This window comes from Nomascus leucogenys, chromosome 2, assembly GCF_006542625.1.
Source record: "Nomascus leucogenys isolate Asia chromosome 2, Asia_NLE_v1, whole genome shotgun sequence".
NCBI classification, from domain to species: domain Eukaryota; kingdom Metazoa; phylum Chordata; class Mammalia; order Primates; family Hylobatidae; genus Nomascus; species Nomascus leucogenys.
In genome coordinates this window covers 38,273,909-38,294,886 of record NC_044382.1, presented here as the reverse complement: position 1 = coordinate 38,294,886, position 20,978 = coordinate 38,273,909, and the positions used below count along the sequence as shown (strand labels likewise).

General features: G+C 38.4%; 1 protein-coding gene across 13 annotated transcripts in view; it reads left to right on the top strand.

The window, feature by feature from the left end:
* LOC100601055 (ankyrin repeat and KH domain-containing protein 1) overlaps nucleotides 1–20,978 on the top strand; it is a 141,987-nt gene that overhangs the window by 33,740 nt on the left and 87,269 nt on the right. For 12 of the 13 annotated variants that reach the window (XM_030828062.1, XM_030828016.1, XM_030828056.1 and 9 more), the window contains exons 3-7: nucleotides 1,684–1,840; nucleotides 3,338–3,485; nucleotides 4,214–4,361; nucleotides 9,049–9,282; nucleotides 12,518–12,612. In XM_030828062.1, coding sequence (XP_030683922.1) covers nucleotides 1,684–1,840; nucleotides 3,338–3,485; nucleotides 4,214–4,361; nucleotides 9,049–9,282; nucleotides 12,518–12,612 — 782 coding nt within the window. The remainder of the gene's footprint in view (nucleotides 1–1,683; nucleotides 1,841–3,337; nucleotides 3,486–4,213; nucleotides 4,362–9,048; nucleotides 9,283–12,517; nucleotides 12,613–20,978) is intronic. The other variant, XM_030828002.1, reaches the window with a different exon arrangement.

Below are 20,978 nucleotides of genomic sequence, written 5' to 3'. Positions count from 1 at the left end.
CAGTTAGTTATCAAGGAAAACTTACCTGTTAGCCATTATAAAATAAAAATGTGGGAGATAAATTTAGTTAATCAGTTTATGATTTCTTTATCTGTACTGATTTAGGGAGCTGCATGTTGATTACTTGTGTATTCACTTTAATCTATGTTTAACTTGATTTTAAATAGCTAATTTTTTTATATGTAATACATATTATAAAATAGCTAAAGCAATGTGAAATAAGTAGATAACGAAACCTTCCCATTTTCTGTCAAGGTTTACATATACTTCTAGACTTTTCTCCTTATGATAATATAAATACATGTATATGTTTGAACATACATGATTGTTAAAAATGAAGTAGGAATAATACACAAAATACAACTTTTTTTCCCCATATAATTTATTGTGGGTATCCTTCCATGACAGTTTATGTTGATCTTTCTCCTTTTATTGAAGGGTACCATAATATTCTGTTGCTTGGATGAACCATAATTAATTTTACCAATTTTAGCTTATATACAGTTTTTCAATATCACAAATAATGCTATCGTTTATAGCCTTATATATCTGTAACTTTTCTTACTTGTGCAAGTATCTCTTTAGGACAGATTTTTAGAAAGTGTTATCAATGGGTAAGAATACATTTGCATTTAAAATTTTGACAACTGGCTGGGCGCCATGGCTCATGCCTGTAATCCCAGCACTTCGGGAGGCCGAGGCAGGTGGATCACTTGAGGTCAGGAGTTCGAGACCAGCCTGGCCAACATGGTGAAACCTCGTCTTTACTAAAAAAAAGTACAAAAATTAACTGGGTGTGGTGGTGCACACCTGTAATCCCAGCTACTCGAGAGGCTGAGGCAGGAGAATCGCTTGAATCCAGGAGGCGGAGGTTGCGGTGAGTCGGGATCGTGCCACTGCACTTCAGTCTGGGTGACAGAGCAAGACTCCGTCTCAAAAAATAAGTAAAATAAAATTTTGACAACTATTATTAAATTAGTTCCTCAAGTTTGTGTCTGTATTTATTTCTTTATTCACTCAAAAATCAACAATTTTTGAGAGGGCCTGTGCTCAGACATTGTTTTGTCAGTTTCATAAATGAAAAATACCTCACCATTTTAGTTTGCATTCATGTTATATCATTAGTAGATTGTGTGGTAGCTGTTTATAAATGATGATATAAATTCGTTGGGTGTTGTGTATATAATTTTTTAATTTTAATTTTATTTGTAAGAATGAATTTAATTTAAAATGTTGCCCCAGAAGATGGTTGTGACCAAAGGAAGAAACAATTGAATTGTTTGTTATAATATTACAGACTGTCTCCCCTCTGAAGATACTACTGAAAATAGTAAAGACAGATATCCTGTACTAGAGATCTTATGGTGTGACTATGTATTTTGAAAGAAATCTCATTTGTTTGATAGACAGCATCATATGAAGTTACATGTGGATTAGGTAGAGGACAAATTAATATTATGTGCATTGTAAAGGTAGAAAGACTAAAACATAGGTGGTTATGCCATGGCCTTTTGACATTAGTGGCAGAATTGAAATGATGAACCTATCTTCTGTCAACCTAACCCATGGATTCTATACCATTTCTTTTTCCTAGGTAATAGTGTTTAGAAATATAATTACAATTTGCACTTTTATACTTTTTTTTTTGTTCTGCACTACCTGATTGATTGATGCACACTGAAGGAATTGGCAAATTGTCAACTGCTGATGGTAAAGCTTTTGCAGATCCCGAGGTACTCCGGAGACTGACATCCTCAGTTAGTTGTGCACTGGATGAAGCTGCTGCTGCACTGACACGGATGAAAGCAGAAAACAGCCACAATGCAGGACAAGTGGACACGTATGTGTTTAATGACTTTTGGATATTAGACATTTTCTTGAATAGATTTTGGGGAAGTAGCCAATTTTGGTAAAATATATTTTTTGGTGGAGCTTATAAACTTTAGCTAAATGGATATTACATTTTAAGTGGATATATAAATGTATATGTATTATGTAGCTATACAAATGGATATTTTTGTTTCTTCATTCAGCTCTTATTCGTTGAGCATTCTTGTGGAATGTATTACACTAGAGTCTCTGAGAAATCCAAACTGAATAAGATCTGTTTTCCAGTTATAAGGAAGTTACTTATTCTAAAAGTTATTATAGTAAATGCTAAACTGATTGCTTGAGTACTAATACATGAAACGAGTTACTAATGCAGTAGTCTAGTTGCTTGCTACTCAAATATGGTCCATGGACTAGCAGTATCAGCATCACCTCAGAGCTTGTGAGAAGTGCAGAATCCCGGGCACTACTCCATATCTACTGAATCAGAATCTGCATTTTAACAAGAAATATGAGTAAGTCGTACACATTAAAGTTTGAGACTCGGTGGTCTAGTTAGTCATTCTGTGGTAAAATAGTTTTTTTAGGTTTTCGCCTTCACTGTTACAAGTAAAAATTTCAGCCATAGGATTATATCCCAAAATATCTTTGGGAATCATTATACAAGTAGAGTTTAAAAACTTGTGCATCTAATACAGGGGTGTCCACATTTTGGGTTCCCTGGGCTACATTGGAAGAAGAATTGTCTTGGGCCACACATAAAATACAAACACTAGAGGCCAGGCATGGTGGCTTATGTCTGTAACCAAGCACTTTGGGAGGCCAAGGTGGGTGGATCACTTGAGGCCAGGAGTTCAAGACCAGCCTGGACAACATGGTGAAAACTCATCTCTCCTAAAAATTCAAAAATTAGCCAGGTGTGGTGGCACACATCTGTAATCCCAGCTACTTGAGAGGCTAAGACACAAGAACTACTTGAACCTGGGAGGTGGAGGTTGCAGTGAGCCAAGATTGTGCCACTGCATTCCAGCCTGGGCAACAGAGTGAGACTCTGTCTCAAAAACAAAACAAAACAAAATACAAACACTAATGATAGCTGATGAGTGAAAAGAAAAAAAAAAATTGCAAAAAAATTTCATAATGTTTTAAGAAAGTTTACAAAAATTTGTGTTGGGCTGCTTTCAAAGCTGTCCTGGGCCACGGGTTGGACATGCTTGGTCTAATGCTTTAAAAAACTTTATTTAAAATTTGTTGTAATATGTTAGGAGATTTTAAAAGATAAAAATGACAGCTGGTTTCAAATTCACTCACTGGCTTTCTGGCTTGGTTGATAAACATGAATAATTGAAGTTGCAGACAAAATGCTCAGCAAGTAATATGTTCGTATAATTTTTTCTCTTACTGCATTAACATTTTTCTTTGTGTGACTATTTATATTTAATATAATTTATCACAGGACCCCTGAGTCTTTTTGTTTTGGTTAATTGTTGAATGGTTTTGTTTCCAGTCGCAGTCTAGCAGAAGCTTGTTCAGATGGGGATGTTAATGCTGTTCGTAAATTGCTAGATGAAGGCAGAAGTGTAAATGAACATACAGAAGAAGGAGAAAGCCTGCTGTGTTTGGCTTGTTCAGCAGGGTATTATGAATTAGCACAAGTAAGCAGAAATAATCTTTAGTGATTAAAATTGTGGAAGGGTTTTGATGTTTTATTTATTTTTGTCACTTATAAGATAGATTATAATTAGAGGCCAGAGTCTTCTCTTCCCCCATCCCCCTTCCCTTTTTGGTAGTAGGTAAAGTAGAAACAGATACACAGTTTATTTTGTTGCCTGTACGTGCAACTGAGAATGATCCATTTTTTTGCCACTTACTCAAAGCTAATCCTAATGAATAAGGAACAAATAGATATAATAATAATTTTAAATTTGTCCTTTGAAATAATATACAATTATAATTGAAAGTAGTCATTATTTTCATCACATTCAGGTTACCCCAATTCTTTTAATTTTTTTTCCTTCTATGTTAGAACAGTACTGGGAATTAACCATGTTTTTACCAGTTTCTGTCTTGTGAGTATATTTTTGCTATTCTTTAGCTAGATAACCTCAAGCATAACATTCTTTGACAAGAGCCATCACATTTTATAATAGGATGGCTAATATGATTGCGTACTTTATTTAAATATTAATATGTAATGATATTGTAAAATATGTAACTTGGCATGTTAAGCAGTGAGTATTGGCATAATTTTTTCAAAAGGTCATTATTGATTTTTCCCCACCCCTATTCTAGAAGAATATCTTCAGAGATTCAGTATATTCTCTAGAAATACTATTGAATAGTAAGAATTAACAATTTCTCTGTGCGTATATGTGTTTTAAAGGTATTGCTTGCTATGCATGCTAATGTTGAAGATCGAGGGAATAAAGGAGACATAACTCCCCTGATGGCAGCTTCCAGTGGAGGTTACTTAGATATTGTGAAATTATTACTTCTTCATGATGCTGATGTCAACTCCCAGTCTGCAACAGGTATGTAGAAAATGATGTATTAATTGGGAGAAAAAATTGACATAATTGTTACCTGAGAGACAGAAAAATTAGATTTCTGAGGAAAACCAGTATAAACCTACAGAAAAATCTTAGCCCTTGTGTAGAATCTTTGAGTAAAATACAAATTAATTTGACATCCTCAAAAGTCTTTAAAACACACTTAGATTCTCCTCTAGTCAAGATTGAGTTTTTGTGGTATGAACATAATGGAATATTATTCAGACTTAAAAAACGGAGGAGATCCTGCCATTTGCCACAGCATGGATGGACCTGAAGGACATTATGCTAAGTGGAATAAGCCAGACACAGAAAGAAAAGTATTGCATGATCTCACTTTTTTTTTCCCCCACAGTCTTATGGACATATGTATGCATGATCTCACATGTGGAATATTGAAAATTTACAAAAAGGGTTAAATATATAGAGATAAGACATTGGTTACAGGGCCAGGGGTGGGGCGAAGACATGGGAGAAGTAGGTAAAAGGATACAAAGTAGCAAATATGTAGAATGAACAAGTCAAAAAGTGACGTACAACATGAAGACTATAATTAATAATAGTGTATTCAGGATTTTTTGCTAAATGAGTAGATTATGCTGCTCTTGCCACAGGGGGCAAAATTGGGTAACTATGTGAGAAAAATATGTTAATTTGTTCTATAGTAACCATTTTACTATATGTGTCTATTTTATAGACATATATATAGAAAAAATGGCGTCTGTAGTAACCATTTTACTATATATATGTATAAGGTATATAACAACATGTCATATACCTTATGTATGTAATATATATGGAGGCAAAATTATAAACTGTATTTCTTATAATTCTTTATCTTCAATACAATACTCTTTAGATTATAGATAAACCTGAGTGTTTACCCTGTAGGGTTTTACATGTTGAGTTTGCTGAATACATTTACTAATAAGATATTCTTTTTTTCTTTTTTTTTTTTTGAGATGGAGTCTCGCTCTGTCACCCAGGCTGGAGTGCAGTGGCACAATCTTGGCTCACTGCAACCTCCACCTCCCAGGTTCAAGAGATTCTCCCGCCTCAGTTTCCCAAGTAGCTGGGATTACAGACGAGTACCACCACTCCCGGCTAATTTTTTGTACTTTTTTAGTAGAGATGGGGTTTCACCATGTTGGCCAGGCTGGTCTTGAACTCCTGATCTCATGTGATCTGCCCGCCTCAGCCTCCCAAAGTGCTGGGATTACAGACGTGAGCCACCAAGCCTGGCTGAGATATTCTTGTATAGCAACAGTCCCCAACCTTTTTGACATCAGAGACAATTGGAAGACAATTTTTCCACACATGGGGGAGGGAGGAGGGGATGTTTTCGGGATGAAACTGTTTCACCTCAGATAGTCAGTTGTCTCATAGGAGTGTGCAACCTAAATCCCTCGCCCATCATTTATTTGAACTGAGCAGCTTTGTGCATACTATAGTTGGAACCCTTGAAAGTGGCTCCCTGTATTAATTAAATACAGAAAATATCTCTTACATTTACATAAAAGAAAACAGTTAATGGTAGAGGATGTTGGTGAACCACCAGATTGATTTACTTAATTTTTTATCTGATTATGAAAATAATATATGCTCATTGTAAGAACATTTGAGAAATGCAGAGAAGTAGGAAGAATAAAAGATTACTCTCCCATAAACTCTGGGGCACAGAAGTCACTGCTATTACTGTGTTAGTTCAGTTCCTTCCAGTATTTTTGATGTATAAAATTATGTAGTTGAAATTATACCCGATGTGCAATTTTGTTTGACCTCACTTATTTTCTATTTTATTAACTTTTTTTTTTTTTTTTTTTTGAGATGGAGTCTCGCACCGTTGCCCAGACTGGAGTGCAATGGCGCAATCTTGGCTCACTGCAAGCTCCGCCTTCTGGGTTCACGCCATTCTTCTGCCTCAGCCTCCCTAGTAGCTGGGACTACAGGTGCCCGCCACCATGCCCGGCTAATTTTTTGTATTTTTAGTAGAGACAGGGTTTCACTGTGTTAGCCAGGGTGGTCTCGATCTCCTGACCTCGTGATCCTCCCACCTCAGCCTCCCAAAGTGCTGGGATTACAGGCATGAGCAATCGCTCCAGGCCTATTTTATTAATTTCTTAACAAACTTTTTTAAAGGTTGCATAATATTTCCTTGAATTGATATACCACATATTTTAGGGGCAGAGGGCATTAATTGGTTGTGAACTATAGCAAAAGTTGTTAAATTAAGATGATAAGATCAATTGCTTTGTTCTGGTTAGCAGCATTATGCTATATACACACTCCTTTGAAAAATACTCAAAAAAAAGGCCGGGCGTGGTGGCTCACGCCTGTAATCCCAGCACTTTGGGAGGCTGAGGTGGGAAGATCACGAGGTCAGGAGATCGAGACTATCCTGGCTAACATGGTGAAACCCGTCTCTACTAAAAATACAAAAAAATTAGCTAGGCGTGGTGGCAGGTGACTGTAGTCCCAGCTACTCGGGAGGCTGAGGCAGGAGAATGGCATGAACCCAGGAGGCGGAGCTTGCAGTGAGCCGAGATCGTGCCACTGAACTCCAGCCTGGGCGACAGAGCGAGACTCCGTCTCAAAAAAAAAAAAAAAAAAAGAAAAGAAAAATACTCAAAACTAAGAGGATGCTGCCATCAAGGAAGTTTTAAATTTCTCCTTGAGGATTCTTGGTGATCATCAAATTCAGTGGTTTTTAAGGTTGTTTTCTGTCAAATAACTCTAACTTTAAGCCAAAGAGTATATGGAAGCACAGATATAATATTACACAGATAAAAGAGGAGTTGATCTAAAGTAGAGATAGTTGGGGGCTTTAATTTCTGGAACCTAGGTCTCCCCATCTTCTTCTATGCTGAGGAACTTCTTGGAAGGGGGGATTCTAATGTTCTTGGAAGACAGTTTGAAAACCACCATATTGTTCTCAGTACCTTTATTTTTAAAAAGTAGGTGAACATTTTGAGAGAGAAAAGGGCTTGGCTGAGATGAAGTCCCCCCTTCTTCTTCTTTTTTTTTTTTTTAGGTGAAATAGATACACTATGTAGAAGGAAGGGATTATTATATACCATGCAGTAAGCACATGCTGTTAGATGGGCTCCTCCGTACACTCTCCATGTGGCCATTTCAGGCATTCTTCTCAAACCCCACAGATAGCCCTCCTCGCTTCCACTGATTTCCTTAACTCATACTTCATTGGGAAGATAGAGGTTTCCAGAAGGAAATTGCATCATCTTCTCACCAATAATTTCTAGTCAAGTTCATATTTTAATTAATTCATTCATTTTGTTCAGTAAGTTGCACCTACTGCCTGCATGTCAGAATCACTTAAGAGAGCTTGTTAAAAATACAGGTTCCCAGAAGTCTTCCTTCTGTACTCCAAAGCAGTCAGTCTCAGGAGAGACCAGGGATGATAAACCATAGCTCTGTATTGCAGCTCTGTGAGGGGATATGGTCACTATTCTAGTCACCTGCTTTTACTTAATGCATTTTGTTTGATGCCAGATGTCCGTTTCTGCCTTTAGAAATCCTACTTAAATTTTGTAGGTACTGCTGCTTTTTAAAAAACAAACAAAAAATCCCAGTTTTATTGAGATATAATTCATATACCATAAAATTCACTTGATTTAAGTATACAATAATGATTTTTAGTAAATTTATAGAGTTGTACAATCATCAGTACAATCTAATTGTAGAATATTCCCATCACCACAGAAAGATCTCTATGCCTATTTGGAGTCACCTCAGTTTCTCAGACAACTATTAATCTACTTTCTGTCTCTATAGATTTGCTTTTCTGGCCTTTTTATATTGTTCAGATCTTTATAACATATAGTCTTTTGTATTGGGCTTTCCAGAAAGTCTTTTGTATTGGGCTCAAGTGATCCTCCCACCTCCTGCCTCTAGAGGAGCAGGGACTACAGGGGTATGCCACCATGCCTGGCTCAGTTTTTTTTTAGTAGAGATACTGTGTTGTTCAGGCTGGTCTCAAACTCCCTGGGTTCAAGCAATCCTCCCACCTTGGCCTCCCAAAGTGCTGGGATTACAGGTGTGAGCCATTGTACCTGGCCAGAAAATCTTTTAGTTAGTAAGAAAATTGGCTGGGCGTGGTGTAATTGGTATAACTGGCATAATTGGCAGATTACGCCTGTAATCCCAGCACTTTGGGAGGCCGAGGCGGGTGGATTACCTGACGTCAGGAGTTTGAGACCAGCCTGCCAACATGGTGAAACCCTGTCTCTCCTAAAAATACAAAATTAGCGGGGCATGGTGGTGGGCACCTGTAATCCCAGCTACTCGGGAGGCTGAGGCAGGAGAATCACTTGAAGCTGGGAAGCGGAGGTGGCAGTGAGCCAAGACTGTGCCATTGCACTCCAGCCTTGGCAACAGAATGACACTCTGTCTCAAAGAAAAAGAAAAGAAAATTAAGGTGATGCTTCTAACCGATGATAACGAAAAAAAGTTGAGATAATAGTTGTAGTGATTTGTGTAAGGGAATTGAAGAGGTATACCTAGAGCATTAGCATAATCATAATTGCATCTGTTCTGTCATGATTTTATATTTCTTTTTATTATTATGTTTTTCTTTTTAAATCTTTTATTCATTTTTATTTATTAAATATATATTCTGCTCATGTATTATATTTCTTTTTCTTCTTTTTAGGAAACACCGCACTAACTTACGCGTGTGCTGGAGGATTTGTTGACATTGTAAAAGTGCTCCTTAATGAAGGTGCAAATATAGAAGATCATAATGAAAATGGACATACTCCCTTAATGGAAGCAGCCAGTGCAGGTCATGTGGAAGTTGCAAGAGTTCTTTTAGATCATGGTGCAGGCATCAACACTCATTCTAATGAATTCAAAGAAAGTGCTCTTACACTTGCATGCTACAAAGGTACTTAATATATGTATGAATATTTATAATGTTTTTCATAACCACTTTGATTATTTGAGTATTGAGTATTTGAGTTTACTTTATATTGCTTATGTTTTCCCTGTGCTGTAAAATTATCTAGTTTATAAGAAATTATATAGAAAGTCTATTTTAGTCTATATCGCCTACAATATAGTTTTCTAGCATATGTTTATTATTTTAATTCAGATTTATTGGGTTAACTGTGAAGTTAACCCAACTACTTAGCTTAGATTTAGAGGATTTCCATTATTTAATAACTTTTGTTTTATATGATTTTTCCAATGTTTATTTAAAAAATAGTACATGCCAAAGTTAATAATACACACAATACTGAAAACCTGAAAAACACAGAGTAACACAAAGAAAATAAATTTTTTTTTTTTAGACAGAATGTCGCTCTGTCACCCAGGCTGGGGTACAGTGGCGTGATCTCAGCCCACTGCAACCTCTGCCTCCCAGGCTCAAGTGATTCTCATGCCTCAGCCTCCCAAGTAGCTGGGACTACAGGCATGCACCACCATGCCTGGCTAATTTTTGTATTTTTAGTAGAGATAGGGTTTCACTATGTTGGCCAGGCTGGTCTTGAACTCCTGACCTCAAGTGATCCTCCTGCCTCAGCCTCCCAAACCTCCCAAAGTGCTGGGATTACAGGCGTGAGCCACCACACCCAGCTAAAGAAAAGAAATTTTAAAATGACATGTAATCCTACCATCTAAAGATAAAAAAGCATGTATACAATATTTTGGTGTATACATTTCCAGTTTGTTTTTAAGTATGTTTATATACAAACATATATATATATTTTTTAAACAAATTAGTTATACTCTAACAGTTTTATAATCTACTTATTTTACTTAGCAGTGTATCATGGACATTTTTCATCTCAATAAATGTTCTTTATTTTTTATTTTTCATTTATTATCATTATTTTTTTGAGACGGAGTTTCACTCTTTTTGCCCAGGCTGGAGTGCAATGGCGCGATCTCGGCTCACTGAAACTTCCGCCTCCCGGGTTCAAGTGATTCTCCTGTCTCAGCCTCCCTAGTAGCTGGTATTACAGGTGCATGCCACCACGTCTGGCTAATTTTTGTATTTTTAGTAGAGACAGGGTTTCATCATATTGGTCAGTCTGGTCTCCTGACCTCAAATGATCCACCTGCCTTGGCCTCCTAAAGTGCTGGGATTATAGGCGTGAGCCACCGTGCCTGGCCTATTTTTTATTATTTTTAGAGACAGGGTTTTGCTCTATCACCCAGGATGGAGTGCAGTGGCACTATCATAGCTCACTGCAGCCTCAAACTCCTGGGTTCAAGCGATCCTCCTGCCTCAGCCTCCTGAATAGCTAGGATTACAGACTCAAGCCACCATACCCAGCTAATTTTATTTTTATTTTTTTGTAGAGATGGGGGTCTCACTATGTTGCCCAGGCGGGTCTCAACCTCCAGGCCTCAAGTGATCTTCCTACCTTAGACTCCAAAAGTGTTAGGATTACAGGTGTAAGCCACCGTGCCTGGCCTCAATAAATATTCTTACAATGTAACTTTTGATGATTATGTACTATTTCACTATTTCATTTAGGATTAAGATTGGTTGCATGTGTCACAAAATCTAGATTAATGATTTGAGCAAGAGAGAAACTCAAGGGTAAGCCGTTTAGGGCTAGTATGGCAGTTCCGTTGTCATCAAGAGCTCATAATTCTATTTTTCTGCTCTATTATCCTAGTATGTGGTTTGTATCCTCAAGGTTATAATAAACCTAAAACCAAGATGATAGCTAGGACCCCAGCAGTTCACATTCTAGGAAAGACGTTAAGGGCAATATAAGGAGTGCCTCTCAATTTATTTAGTAAGCTCACTTTAAAGAGTCTTCCTAGGTGTACGGCCTTATAACTACCACTTACATCTCATTGGCTACACGTAGCTGCAAGAGGGGCAGAGAAACATAGTCTTCTAGTCATATGTTGCTGCCCAGATGAAACTGGAGTTCTATTATTAAAAAAGAATTAGAGAATGCTGAGTGCAGTAGCTCACACCTATAATCCCAGCACTTTGGGAGGCTGAGGCAGGAGGATCTCTTAAGGCCTAGATCAGTCCTAGCTACTCGGGCAGCTGAGGTGGATGGATCCCTTGAGCCTTGGAGTTTGAGGCTGCAGTGAGCTATGATCATGCCACTGGACTATAGCCTGGCCAACAGAGACCTTGTCTCTTAAAGTGAGAAAGAATAAGAGAATGGATATTAGATAGGAAACTAGCAGTCTCTGCCAAATACATCAAATAGATGCACCATAATTGCCTATTGTTGGACACTTAAATTGTTCCCAGGTTTTCACTATTATTAAAAACACTGATAACATCCTTGTGCAGACATTTTTGTGTAATCTCTGATTATTTCCTTAGGATAAATTCCTGGAAGTGGAATTGCTGGGTCAAAGGGTGTGGACATTTTTAAGGGTTTTGCTACATATTGCCAAATTGCCTTCTAGAAAGGTTCAACCAATTTATACTCCCACCAACAATGTTTGAGAGTGCCCTTTGCCCTACCCTACACCCTCACCAACACTGGGTATTATCATTCTTTTTAATATTTGCTATTTTGATAGTAAAAAAATGGTGTCTTGTTTTAATTTGCATTTCTTTAATAGGAAGGTTTAATACTGTTTTCATCAGTTTAATATTCACTTGCATTTCTTTGTTGAATTATCATTTCATATCTGTCACCCATTCTTCTGGAGTGTTTGTCATTTTCTTATTGACTATCAAGGCTTTTTATATATTCACTGTATCAAGAGGATTGGAAGTATTTTAAATGGAGTTTTCTGTGCCTGCTTATTGCCATAGTGGGTTTATGGTTATTTTAAAGCTGTTTTTCTGGAATATATGATCCAAAGATACTTTACTTGGCTTTCTATTTGATCTCAGTGTTTTGGTTAGATAAATAATTTGTGTATATTCAACCAAGGTAAAAGCATTATTACTTAACTTGAATTATGTGCCTTGGACTAATTCAGTCTTTAAAGCCTAGATAATAAGACCTTGAAAAAAGCCTGTATATTGCTTTGAATGGGCTTTGTAAAACTGTTACTGATTTATTTATTGAATGCAAAATAAGTTATCAAATTCTTGTATAGATATCTGAAGAAAAAGATTCCATACTTCAATATTTAAGTATTAAACTATAGTCAATTCTTTGAAAATTTTTGTTCCTTTTCTCAAGGCCATTTGGATATGGTTCGCTTTCTACTTGAAGCTGGTGCAGATCAAGAGCACAAAACAGATGAGATGCACACTGCCTTAATGGAGGCCTGCATGGTAATTTTAAATTATACTCACTTGAGATTTTATGGGAAGAAAAGGTCGTATGTGTTTAAGCCTTTAAGAGTGATTAATTGCCAGATGCAGTGGCTCACACCTATAATCCCAGCACTTTGGGAGGCCAAGTCGGGCGGATCACGTGGTCAGGAGTTCGAGACCAGCCTGGCCGGTATGGTGAAACCCCGTCTCTACTAAAACTACAAAAATTAGCTGGGCATGGGGCAGGCGCCTGTAGTCCCAGCTACTCGGGAGGCTGAGGCAGGAGAATCACTTGAACCCAGGAGATGGAGGTTGCAGTGAGCAGAGATTGCGCCACTGCACTCCAGCCTGGGCAATAGAGTGACACTCCGTCTCAAAAAAAAAAAATAAGGTTATTAATTGGTGTTGGGTTTATATAATTTCTTAATGCTAAGTTAAACAAAGTTGATGCTTGAATGCATCTGCTTTTGGAATAGAACAGTCAAAGTATTTGGCCTTAGGGATATTATTGATAAAACTCTAATTCTGGAGATAGTAGACATAGTTCTAGTGTTTTTACAGTTTCATATTAAAATCTTAAATAGCAAATTGACCTCAAAATATATTGACTCAAACTGTATGGATAGCCTATAAAACATTTAACTGTTTTTTTAAAGGATAATCTAGAATCATACTTTTAATATAATTCTCTGTGTCACAGAGAATAATCACCTTTAATGCTGTCAATCCAGAAATCCTTTTTCTACTTCTGTAAGCACATATATATCATGTGTATATGCATATCTAAAAGAGAGTGCAAATACAAAGAAACTCAAAGCATTCTGGTAAGTATTTAAGACAGATTTAATGGCGAGAAAATTACCTGGAAGTACAAATGCGTTTTTTCAGATGTGATTAAATAAGCTCATCATTACACATGTTAATTTCTATTTTGTTGACTAATGCTGCTTAACAAATCACTCAAAACATAATGGCTTAATGCAGCAGCCACATATTACCTCTATTTTTTTTTTTTTGAGACAGAGTCTTGCTCTGTTGCCCAGGCTGCAGTGCAGTGGTGTGATCTTAGCTCACTGCAACCTACCTCCCAGGTTCAAGTGATTCTCGTGCCTCAGCCTCCCAAGTAGGTTCAAGTGATTCTCATGCCTCAGCTTCCCAAGCCTCCCACCTGTATCTTATACTATCTCATATATCATATGATTCCGTGGGTTGATTGGGTGGTTTTTCTGTTGGTCTCGCTCACTCTCTCTTTCTCTCTCTCTCTCTTTTATTTGAAGACAGACTCTCACTCTCTTGCCCAGGGTAGAGTGCAGTGGCACTGTCATGGCATTACAGCCTGTACCTCCTGTACTCAAGCAGTCCTCTCACCTCAGCTTCCCGAGTACCTGAGACTAGAGGGGCACATTACCGTGCCCAGCTAACTTTTAAATTTTTTGTAGAGACAGCATCTCACTGTGTTGCCTAGGCTTTAAGAAAAGATTTACTTATTTATTTATTATTATTATTATTATTATTTTGGAATTCCCCTCTTAATATATGTACACAAGATATGTTAGCAGAATCTATCAAAAAAATATTCAAAAATTTGGCTGGGTGTGGTGGCTCATGCCTGTAATCCTAGCACTTTGAGAGGCTGAGGCGGGTGGATCACTTGAGGCCAGGACTTCAAGACCAGCCTGGCCAACATGGTGAAACCCCGTCTCTACTAAAATGCAAAAATTAGCCAGGCGTGGTAGTGTACACCTGTAATCCCAGCTACTTGGGAGGCTGAGACACAAGAATCACTTGAACCTGGGAGGTGGAGGTTGCAGTGAGCTGAGATCACACCACTGCACTCCAGCCTGGGTGACAGAGTGAGACTCTGTCTCAAAAAAAAAAAAACAAAAAACAAAAACAAAACAAAACAAAAACTTCAAAAATTCAAGTAAATTCAAGTAAAACAATGTATTGAGAGCCTAGAGGAAATAGGCACAATAGCAGTTCCTTGATCTGTTGACATTTATAAATCCTTATTTTCTTTTCAATTAGAAATGTATTTCAACTACCAAACAACTCAGTACAGTAATTTGGTTAAAATATTTTATTTTACATGTATTTGAAGTATTAGTAAAACTAAAATTTTAATGTGAAGTCATCTGTTTTTGGCATTATATCAAAAGTGATTAAGGCTGGGTTAGTCAGTTAAGTATAATAAAAGTCTTGATGGATATTGAAATTTAACAAGATTTCTTTAATTCTTTTTTGTTTTTGAGACAGGGTCTCTATCATTCAGGCTGGGTGCAGTGGCGTGATCTTGGCTCACTGCAACCTCTGCCTCCTATGCTGAAGCAGTCCTCCTGCCCTCAGCCTCCCAAGTAGCTGGGACTGCAGGCGCACACCACTATCTTGGCTAATTTTTGTATTTTTTGTAGGAACATGGTTTCACCCTTTGCCCAGGGTGGTCTCGAACATCTGGGCTCAAGCAATCTGCCTGCCTCAGCTTCCCAAAGTGCTGGGGTTACAGGTGTGAGCCACCATGCCCAGCCTTATTTCTTTAATTAAAGAACTACTAAACCTTATTTTTCTACTCAGTATTTATTTTTCATTAGCAACGTTATGGTCATTTTTGAAATACAGTACAATATATCCTCTGACCTTATGTGTCACAACAAGCGTTAAGACCTACGTAAAGAGCGGTTTCCAAGATGGCCGAATAGGAACAGCTCCATTCTATAGCTCCCAGCGTGAGCGACGCAGAAGACAGGTGATTTCTGCATTTCCACCTGAGCAAATGGCACACCAGGAGATTATATCCCACGCCTGGCTCGAAGGGTCCCACGCGCACGGAGCCTTGTTCATTGCTAGCACAGCAGTCTGAGATCGAACTACAAGGCGGCAGCCAGTCTGGGGGATTGGTGCCAGGCTTGAGTAGGTAAACAAAGCGGCTAGAAAGCTCTAACTGGGTGGAGTCCACCACTGCTCAAGGAGGCCTACCTGTCTCTATAGACTCCACCTCTGGGGGCAGGGCATAGCTGAACAAAAGGCAGCAGAAACCTCTGCAGACTTAAATGTCCCTGTCTGACAGCTTTAAAGAGAGTAGTCTTTCTCCCAGCATGGAGTTTGAGATCTGAGAATGGACAGACTGCCTCCTCATGCGGGTCCCTGACCCCCGAGTAGCCTAATTGGGAGGCACCCCCCAGTAGGGGCAGACTGACACCTCACACGGCTGGGTATCCCTCTGAGATGAAACTTCCAGAGGAACGATCAGGCAGGAACATTTGCTGTTCAGCAATATTCGCTGTTCTGCATCCTCCGCTGCTGATACCCAGGCAAACAGGGTCTAGAGTGGACCTCCAGGAAACTCCAACAGACCTGCAGCTGAGGGTCCTGACTGTTAGAAGGAAAACTAACAAACAGAAAGGACATCCATACCAAAACCCCATCTGTACGTCACCATCATCAAAGACCAAAGGTAGATAAAACCACAAAGATGGGGGAAAAACAGAGCAGAAAAGCTGAAAATTCTAAAAATCAGAGCACCTCTCCCCCTCCAAAGGAACGCAGCTCCTTGCCAGCAACAGAACAAAGCTGGATGGAGAATGACTTTAACAAGTTGAGAGAAGAAGGCTTCAGACGATCAAACTTCTCTGAGCTAAAGGAGGGAGTTCGAACCCAATGCAAAGAAGCTAAAAACCTTGAAAAAAGATTAGACGAATGGCTAGCTAGAATAACCAGTGTAGAGAAGTCCTTAAATGACCTGAGGGAGCTGAAAACCATGGCACAAGGACTACATGATGAATGCACAAGCTTCAGTAGCCTATTTGATCAACTGGAAGAAAGGGTATCAGTGATTGAAGATCAAATGAATGAAATGAAGGGAGAAGTTTAGAGAAAAAAGGGTAAAAAGAAATGAGCAAAGTCTCCAAGAAATAAGGCACTATGTGAAAAGACCAAATCTATGTCTGATTGGTGTACCAGAAAGTGATGGGGAGAATGGAACCAAGTTGGAATACACTGCAGGATGTTATCCACGAGAACCTCCCCAACCTAGCAAGGCATGCCAGCATTCAAATTCAGGAAATACAGAGAACGCCACAAAGATACTCCTCGAGAAGAGCAACTCCAAGACACATAATTATCAGATTCACCAAAGTTGAAATGAAGGAAAGAATGTTAAGGGCAGCCAGAGAGAAAGGTCGGGTTACCCACAAAGGGAAACCCATCAGACTAACAGCGGATTTCTCGGCAGAAACTCTACAAGCCAGAAGAGAGTGGGGGCCAATATTCAACATTCTTAAAGAAAAGAATTTTCTACCCAGAATTTCATATCCAGCCAAACTAAGCTTCGTAAGTGAAGGAGAAATAAAATCCTTTACAGACAAGCAAATGCTGAGAGATTTTGTCACCACCAGGCCTGCCCTAAAAGAGCTCCTGAAGGAAGCACTAAACATGGAAAGGAGCAACCAGTACCAGCCACTGCAAAAACATGCCAAATTGTAAAGACCATCGATGTTAGGAAGAAACTGCATCAACTAACAAGCAAAATAACCAGCTAACATCATAATGACAGGATCAAATTCACACATAACAATATTAACCTTAAATGTAAATGGGCTAAATGCTCCAATTAAAAGACACAGACTGACAAATTGGATAAGGAGTCAAGACCCATCAGTGTGCTATATTCAGGAGACCCATCTCATGTGCAGAGACACACATAGGTTCAAAATAAAGGGATGGAGTAAGACCTACCAAGCAAATGGAAAACAAAGGCAGGGGTTGCAATCCTAGTCTCTGATAAAATAGATTTTAAACCAACAAAGATCAAAAGAGACAAAGAAGGCCATTACATAATGGTAAAGGGATCAATTCAACAAGAAGATCTAACTATCTTATAAATATATATGTACCCAATACAGGAGCACCCAGATTCATAAAGCAAGTCCTTAGAGATCTACAAAGAGACTTAGACTCCCACATAATAATAATGGGAGACTTTAACACCCCACTGTCAACATTAGACAGATCAATGAGACAGAAAGTTAACAAGGATATCCAGGAATTGAACTCAGCTCTGCACCAACCGGACCTAATAGACATCTACAGAACTCTCCACCCCAAATCAACAGAATATACATTCTTCTCAGCACCACATCGCACTTATTCCAAAATTGACCACATAGTTGGAAGTAAAGCACTCCTCAGCAAATGTAAAAGAACAGAAATTATAACAGACTGTCTCTCAGACCACAATGCAATCAAACTAGACTTCAGGATTAAGAAACTCACTAAAAACCGCTCAACTACATGGAAACTGAACAACCTGCTCCTGAATGACTACTGGGTACATAATGAAATGAAGGCAGAAATAAAGATGTTCTTTGAAACCAACGAGAACAAAGACACAACATACCAGAATCTCTGGGACACATTTAAAGCAGTGTGTAGAGGGAAATTTGTAGCACTAAATGCCCACAAGAGAAAGCAGGAAATATCTAAAATTGACACCCTAACATCACAATTAAAAGAACTAGAGAAGCAAGAGCAAACACATTCAAAAGCTAGCAGAAGGCAAGAAATAACTAAGATCAGAGCAGAACTAAAGGAGATAGAGACACAAAAAACCCTTCAAAAAAATCAGTGAATCCAGGAGCTGGTTTTTTGAAAAGATCAACAAAATTGATAGACCTCTAGCAAGACTAATAAAGAAGAAAAGAGAAGAATCAAATAGATGCAATAAAAAATGATAAAGGGGATATCACCACTGATCCCACAGAAATACAAACTACCATCAGAGAATACTATAAACACCTCTATGCAAATAAACTAGAAAATCTAGAAGAAATTGATAAATTCCTGGACATATACACCCTTCCAAGACTAAACCAGGAAGAAGTTGAATCCCTGAATAGACCAATAACAGGCTCTGAAATTGAGGCAATAATTAATAGCCTACCAACCAAAAAAAGTCCAGGACCAGACGGATTCACTGCCGAATTCTACCAGAGGTACAAGGAGGATCTGGTACCATTCCTTCTGAAACTATTCCAATCAATAGAAAAAGAGGGAATCCTCCCTAACTCATTTTATGAGGCCAGCATCATCCTGATACCAAAGCCTGGCAGAGACACAACAAAAAAAGAGAATTTTAGACCAATATCCCTGATGAACATCGATGCAAAAATCCTCAATAAAATACTGGCAAACACATCCAGCAGCACATCAAAAAGCTTATCCACCATGATCAAGTGGGCTTCATCCCTGCGATGCAAGGCTGGTTCAACATACGCAAATCAATAAATGTAATCCGGCATATAAACAGAACCAAAGACAAAAACCACATGATTATCTCAATAGATGCAGAAAAGGCCTTTGACAAAATTCAACGGCCCTTCATGCTAAAAACTCTCAATAAATTAGGTATTGATGGGACGTATCTCAAAATAATAAGAGCTATCTATGACAAACCCACAGCCAATATCATACTGAATGGGCAAAAACTGGAAGCATTCCCTTTGAAAAGTGGCACAAGACAGGGATGCCCTCTCTCACCACTCCTATTCAACATAGTGTTGGAAGTTCTGGCCAGGGCAATCAGGAGGAGAAAGAAATAAAGGGTATTCAATTAGGAAAAGAAGAAGTCAAATTGTCCCTGTTTGCAGATGACATGATTGTATATTTAGAAAACCTCATCGTCTCAGCCCAAAATCTCCTTAAGCTGATAATCAACTTCAGCAAAGTCTCAGGATACAAAATCAATGTGCAAAAATCACAAGCATTCTTATACACCAATAACAGACAAACAGAGAGCCAAATCATGAGTGAACTCCCATTCACAATTGCTTCAAAGAGAATAAAATACCTAGGAATCCAACTTACAAGGGATGTGAAGGACCTCTTCAAGGAGAACTATAAACCACTGCTCAACGAAATAAAAGAGGACACAAACAAATGGAACAACATTCCATGCTCATGGATAGGAAGAATCAATATCGTGAAAATGGCCATACTGCCCAAGGTAATTTATAGATTAAATGCCATGCCCATCAAGCTACCAATGACTTTCTTCACAGAATTGGAAAAAACTACTTTAAAGTTCATATGGAACCAAAAAAGAGCCCGCATTGCCAAGACAATCCTAAGCCAAAAGAACAAAGCTGGAGGCATCACACTACCTGACTTCAAGCTATACTACAAGGCTACAGTAACCAAAACAGCATGGCACTGGTACGAAAACAGAGATATAGACCAATGGAACAGAACAGAGCCCTCAGAAATAATACCATGCATCTGCAACCATCTGATCTTTGACAAACCTGACAAAAACAAGCAATGGGGAAAGGATTCCCTATTTAATAAATGGTGCTGGGAAAACTGGCTAGCCATATGTAGAAAGCTGAAACTGGATCCCTTCCTTACACCTTATACAAAAATTAATTCAAGATGGATTAAAGACTTAAGTGTTAGACCTAAAACCATAAAAAACCTAGAAGAAAACCTAGGCAATACCATTCAGGACATAGGCATGGGCAAGGACTTCATGTCTAAAACACCAAAAGCAATGGCAACAAAAGCCAAAATTGACAAATGGGATCTAATTAAACTAAAGAGCTTCTGCACAGCAAAAGAAACTACCATCAGAGTGAACAGCCAACCTACAGAATGGGAGAAAAATTTTTCAATCTATTCATCTGACAAAGGGCTAATATCCAGAATCTACAAAGAACCCAAACAAATTTACAAGAAAGAATCAAACAACCCCATCAAAAAGTGGGCAGAGGATATGAACAGACACTTCTCAAAAGAAGACATTTATGCAGCCAACAGACACATGAAAAAATGCTCATCATCACTGGCCATCAGAGAAATGCAAATCAAAACCACAGTGAGATACCATCTCACACCAGTTAGAATGGCCATCATTAAAAAATCAGGAAACAACAGGTGCTGGAGAGGATGTGGAGAAATAGGAACACTTTTACACTGTTAGTGGGACTGTAAACTAGTTCAACCATGGTGGAAGACAGTGTGGCGATTCCTCAAGGATCTAGAACTAGAAATACCATTTGACCCAGCCATCCCATTACTGGGCATATACCCAAAGGATTATAAATCATGCTGCTATAAAGGCACATGCACACATATGTTTATTGTGGCACTATTCACAATAGCAAAGACTTGGAACCAATACAAATGTCCATCAATGATAGACTGGATTAAGAAAATGTGGCACATATACACCATGGAATACTATGCAGCCATAAAAAAGGATGAGTTCATGTCCTTTGTAGGGACATGGATGAAGCTGGAAACCATCATTCTCAGCAAACTATCGCAAGGACAAAAAACCAAACATCACATGTTCTCATTCATAAGTGGGAACTGAACAATGAGAACACTTGGAC